The 6,000-nt window shown below is 48.5% G+C and overlaps 1 protein-coding gene and 1 pseudogene across 1 annotated transcript; both read right to left on the minus strand.

The window, feature by feature from the left end:
- Positions 1–766: 766 nt before the first annotated feature.
- On the minus strand, positions 767–3,167 carry LOC147976570 (F-box protein At5g49610-like; annotated as a pseudogene).
- A 1,105-nt stretch (positions 3,168–4,272) lies between these two features.
- LOC125554170 (uncharacterized) lies at positions 4,273–4,955 on the minus strand. Its single transcript, XM_048717768.2, has one exon. It carries the CDS (start codon positions 4,807–4,809, stop codon positions 4,600–4,602), a length of 210 nt encoding a protein of 69 aa, XP_048573725.1. The 5' UTR covers positions 4,810–4,955; the 3' UTR covers positions 4,273–4,599.
- Positions 4,956–6,000: the final 1,045 nt, after the last annotated feature.

Genomic DNA, 6,000 nt, shown 5'->3' on the forward strand with positions numbered 1-6,000 from the left:
TCAGATCTAACCATCTAACCTTGTATACATCTTCATAGTGATCTTGATTCTTGATTTGTAGAACGATTTTGTTTTTGTTTTCTACGACGATTCACCACACCACGGTGTACGTTGTTGTAGGGGATTGATGACAGCGGTCGTGTCCTTCCCCTCCGGTATGATGGACGACATGGTGTTGCCTGAAAAGCGTTCACAACAAACGCCAGCTCCATATCATTTCTATCAAGAAGATATTTTCTTTTATGTGCATTTATTAAGGAGGGGAGAGGGGGAGGAGAAGGCCGCAAGATAGTAATAACTTTTTTTAAAACATGATAGAGAGGTACAAAGATACACGCTCACATAAATGTAATACACTCACCCACATGCACGCACACATTATTCTTTTTTTTTAAACGGAGGACATTATTCTTATGAGTACCTTTGAAAACTGAGCCGGACTTTGACCCCATTTTATATGTACTCCGTTTTACATAGCAGAAGAACAGGATTATAGGAAGTACCCTTTGGTACTCGGTGTACATACACCTGATATGAGAAAAAAATTAATAATTAAGAAAAGTCAAAAAAGTTTAGAAGTTTTCTGAACACCAGCGGACGTCTGGTCTGGGGTGCATACACACTCTAACGTTGACTTCTGAAAAGAAAAACAATTTTCTTTTTACCGAAAGTTCCTGTCATCTCGTATATACACTGGAAGAGCAAGAAAATGTATACAAAGTACATGCATGTTGATCAAGTATAATCGGAGGCAATCTACTCTCACTGCTTCTAAATATGAGCATTTTTAGATATTTTAATATAAACTACATACAAATGTATATAGACGTATTTTATTGTATAGATTTACTTATTTTTGCCTCGTATATGTAGTTCACATTGCAATGTCTAAAAAGGCTTATACTCCTTTAGGAACGGAGGGAGTTATGAGTCGCGTACATCGATTCGTCGCATGAAATTCATGCGAAAACTTAATACGGATTCAAGATTCAAGAAGGCGTTCCGATGGGAGTCATCGTTGTTAGGATTAAAGATGAAACCTCACTTTGGAGCATTGTGGGAGCAAGGCATTTGAATAACATAATGCCGCGAGAGTGATTGTTGTAATTCGGCCCTTGGCCTTAACCTCTAAAACTTCTCTTTTAATCAATGAAAATGGTAATTTTTTTGACTAGTTTAAAAAAAAGGCGTGCGGCACGAGGCTATCCTTGAAGAGGTAGCAGAAACCGGATGGGCTATTGACAAACTTTATCTGCTTGACGATCCTCTTCTCGGTAAGATGGTACAGCGCCTTGACATCATGTGTGTAGCTTGCCACGAAAACGACGTTGGGGACGGCGGTGCCCGTCCACCAATGTGGACAGAACCGCGGCGGCAGGACGATCCGGAAGCGGCGTGACCAGCTTTGGTCGGCGTCACCCAGAGCTCCACGGAATCTCCACGGAGTTCAGGGGCCGTCACGGCTAGCCTACCGTCCAACTCCAGGAGGCAGAGGTCTTCGTCGTCGTAGTGATCCCTCGGCCAGGGTGGGCGCGACATCAGCCGCACCGTGTCGAACGCCAGGATCTTCTCGAAGCTACTTGCCAGGGGATGGACCGTCCAGTGAATTTTGCCCCTGTGGTGAGCGTAGTGGTCGAAATAGGTGAGCCAGTCTACGACTCTACGACTACACCGTCGGCCACGGGTCCGAGACGGCGAGGAGGTTGCGAGGCGGCGGCGGCGGCGAGCGTGTAAACGTAGTGCGCCGCCAAGCCAGGTTCTGGTTCATTGGCGAGGACGAGCAGCCGGTGCTCGCCTGATGGGCCGTGCCGGTAGAAGCAGCACGGCCTGGCCAGGCCGCGGCAAGAAGGTGGCGTCACGTCCAACCTCGCCCACTGCCTGGTCACCGGGTTGCACAAGAAGACATCGTTGCTTAACAGATCTTCAGAGGGTTGCAGAGACAGCGGGACGGTGTCTAGAAAAGATGGCTCCCCTCTTGACACGACGAGCAGCTCGGCTGGGCGCCGGTCGGCGTGGGCGGCGAGGAACGAGGGGTCCGTGGTGATGCGGTGCCACGCCTTGCAGACGGCCTGGGAGCGGAACACGGAGGCGGACGGCAGCCTCAGGAGGATCTCCGTTACCACGTCGTCGTCCAGAATCGTGTTTTCATGGCACGTTCGCCCGGCTGCGACATCCTATTGTATTCAGTATTTCATTCCTAGTATATATTACCCTAAATGACACTCCCTCCGTTCCTAAATATTTGTTTTTTTAAAGATTCAAATGGACTGTCACATAAGGATGTATATAAATATATTTTAGAGTATAGATTCACCCATTTTATTCTATATGTAGTCATTTGTTGAAATCTATAGAAAGACAAATATTTAAGAACAAAAAGAGTACATATGTAGAGTACATATATATAGATGTGTAGTCAGCTTAACCTGAGTAGTTTGTCCGGTGCGAATTGACTTTTCAGTAGGAGTCCGGTTTGAACAATCCGCGTGTGTTGGTTCGAAGTGACTTTACAGCGGAGTAGAATCCGATTCGAAGCTGCTTAATCGCCTATGCCCCCATGTTGCTGTCTCTCAGGTTTATCTGTCTATCGGTCTACGGAAAAAAAACGATGATTGAGTAAGCCGACACAAAACCGTGTTAGATGACAAAACATATCCGAACCATATAGTTTGAGGGTCGATGTTTGGAGGTGCCCAAAGATCATTTTATATGGTGTATCCGGCCGAAGTACTTTATTGCTTAAGAGCACCTACAGCCCGACACGGCAAATCCGTCTCAAACGTTTAAAAAATAGGCTTTAAATATCTGGACTGATTGACACCCTTTATATCATGAGTCGTCCTGACGGAAGTCCGTCACATTAAACTTGCTCACGTTGGCACACCTGACCCACATATATTTCTCCTCATTCACTCGTCAGACTAAACCCTAGCTATTTCATTTCACTTTTCTTCATCACCCTAGCCGCTCGTGAGAGGAAGCTCATATGAGACAGCGCTCGGACTCATTTCGTCAGAAATCCATTGCGTCTGTTCAAATAGTACATGGATCCCGCGCTAGATGTGCCGTCACTGCTTCACCGAGACGGTGCGTCTGTTTGACGTCTGAACGTGGTGACGAACACGCAACCCCTCCCGCCGAAGTTATGGACGCACCATGGGCGTCATCTCACTCAAACATGGCACATGTACCCACCGTGCGAGGCAGCAGGCGTGGGAGGCGGCAGCAGCCTTCGCGGTGATGGACGTCGACGAGGCGGATTTGCATTTTTCGACACCCACTATGATAAAGTAGTCCGGACGCCACAATCGCGTCATGATGGATGCCGTTATCTCATTCCAGGACGGATCCATAATCAATCTTACGTCCGCCGGCACTGTTCGGGGGCCGAGCTCCGATGAGAAAGAGTAAGACATAGGAGACAATGGCGGCGCCTTGAATCCCGTGAACTGGCACGTGTCCCGTGAACTGGCACGTGTCCCGTGCTCTACTCTATCTTGTCGACGAACGAACCAACACTCTGAGAAGCATAACCGACCACCAGACATGAACACGGCGGAACCGGACGTGCTCGATTCAAATATTGATTCATGTTGCACGTAATAATATGGATTCAAGATTTCTAATTTGAGATGTCTGATTATAAAATTAAATATTTAAGATGTGACCGGTAAATGTCCACAGACACGCCCCACGTTTTGAGGGACGTATTTATTAAAGTCCGGCTGTAGACGCTGTCACGGAAACCGCTCGGTGTGGTTCGATGCGACTTTTCAGCGGAGTAGAATCCGATTCGAAGCCGCTTGATCGCCCCCCAAGTTGCTTACGGGCGATGGGAGCAAAGGTGATCCGGTCGGTGGGAGCACATCTGCACATGAACCGATCTTTTCTTATTTTTGAAATGGCACATGAACCGATCTTTTCTTATTTTTGAAATGGCACATGAACCGATCTGGTCCAACACAGCATATGCGGCAGGGGAGCAGGGGCGAGCATGACTGACCGTCACACCCACCCAAACGAAACGATCCGCTAAGTGCGCAAAGGGAGTGACAAAACCTACTAGTGCAAGCTACGGGCAGACTCTGAAGGTTAACCTTCGCTACGAATGGGAGGAGTTCAGTACAACTGCACAGTGCAGGCAACAGAGCTGGAATGGGTTCTTGTTGTTTAGCTTATATTCTGAATGACGTGCGTTCATTCAGGTAACTCGAACACACAACTTTCTCCAAGGAAGAAGAAAGATACAGTATGATTTGAAGAAGAGCAGCGTGAAAAAGATGGATAAATTAACATGTCCAAGGTTAACTAAATAGAGGAATCACAAGGGCAACGGCAGCAGCAACACCAGCCAGCCTTTCTGGATAAATTTTCATCCTACAGACAGAGAGCGCATGCCACTGCCAGCCATCTCAAACGAAATCCCAGCCAGGCAAACAACAAGCCATATTTGTTTCTCTGGCCACCTAAATGAAGAAGGCAATAATAGAAGGTAGTACCCACTACACAGTACAATACAAGCGGTAATACTAAGAGAAGCCGCCTCCCGGACAGCAAAGCTTCACACGCACGCACGGCGGAGAGGAGTGGGTGGGGGGTCTAGCCGGCGTAGATGTGGACCCCGATGGCGATGAGGAAGATGGTGATGAGGGCGAAGTAGATGACGGCGTGGACGAGGATGGCGAGGCCGCCGGTGTGCATGCTGCCGAAGGCCACGATCCGGCCCTGCGCCGGCAGCTGGAACAGCAGCCCCGGCGTCAGCAGCACGAAGAGCACCGTCGCGACCACCACCGGCCCCCAGTCCGCCATCTCCGCTCCGCTCTGCTCCTCCTGGATCTGCTTGCTTGCTCCTAGCTACTAGCTGCACCCAACACCTCTCTCTCTCGATTCAAAACTGGGAGCGAGGAGAAGAGTAATGAACTGGCAGGGAGGCAGAGGATGAGTAGCGCTGGGTTTTAATAGGCAGGCTTGGGCTTGGGCTTGGGGAAAGGAGTAAACGGTCGGCGGGCCACGCGGAGCGCTCACGGAGGCACACAGCGGCACGCGAACCTGCTCCAGTGAGCCGCGCGGGCTCCCGTAGTGTCATACACGTCGTGTAGATGCAGTGGGTGGAAAGGCTCTCTATCTCTATCTCTCGCGGGGGGAAAGGGCGGTGCGCACCGCCACGTGAACATCTCCGGTGAGTAGGATCCAAATCCGCCAGTCGTCGGCTTGGATCCAAGCGCTAGTACGCAGCACTACACTATTTTGCTTCTCGACGATCTGACCTCGGACCTCGCGCAAACAAGGCTGTAGATTCACGTGATGGTGGTAGTAGAAGTAGTATCTGCCATCACTGTCCACTAGTTCTCGTGTGCTGTCGAGTCGGCGAAATCCAAAATCTGTCGCTCGTGCACGTTCTCTGCTTGGTAACAAGCAGGGGAGTTCGATAAAGAAAAGGATCACAAGAAGAAGAGGGGTCTGACAATGAAGCCATGAACGAGCAGAAATGTTTTCTTTTCTTTTCTTTTCTTTTCTTTGTGCGGTGCTTTTGCAGGGGATGTGAAGAAAGCGGGAAGTTTCCGTGCGGAAAGAGGAAAAAAAACACACACACACATATACTTCCCGTTTCTCTACACAATGCAGGAAAGAATATCTTTCCCAACAGAAGCACGAAAGGAATGACTGGGACATGTTACCATACCGACACCATTTGTTCCGCAAAGAAAGGACCGACACCATCTGGCATTTTTAGTTACCTCATGCCGTGGCTACTCATGTTGTTTTTTTTCGGTAGCACTAGCAACCATGCACACCGGAACCACCTATCCATTGATCCATAAACTGTTCGCCAGATTTTGGATGGTCATACCTTGATGTTGTCTGTTGAAATTTGATACTTTGGTGAACATGGGTCCACTCACACCCAATTGACAAAAAAAAACCTCCACTCAATTCATCAAACATCATTACGGTAAAAAAACACACCAAAAATACAATAAATTACATTCATATATGTAA

This window comes from Triticum urartu, chromosome 4A, assembly GCF_056163025.1.
Source record: "Triticum urartu cultivar PI428250 chromosome 4A, HENAU_Tu73, whole genome shotgun sequence".
Classification (NCBI taxonomy): Eukaryota; Viridiplantae; Streptophyta; class Magnoliopsida; order Poales; family Poaceae; genus Triticum; species Triticum urartu.

What these genes read in the sequence shown, in the direction of transcription:
- LOC125554170 (XM_048717768.2), bottom strand. Translation starts at nt 4,809, where the DNA reads ATGGCGGACTGGGGGCCGGTGGTGGTCGCGACGGTGCTCTTCGTGCTG.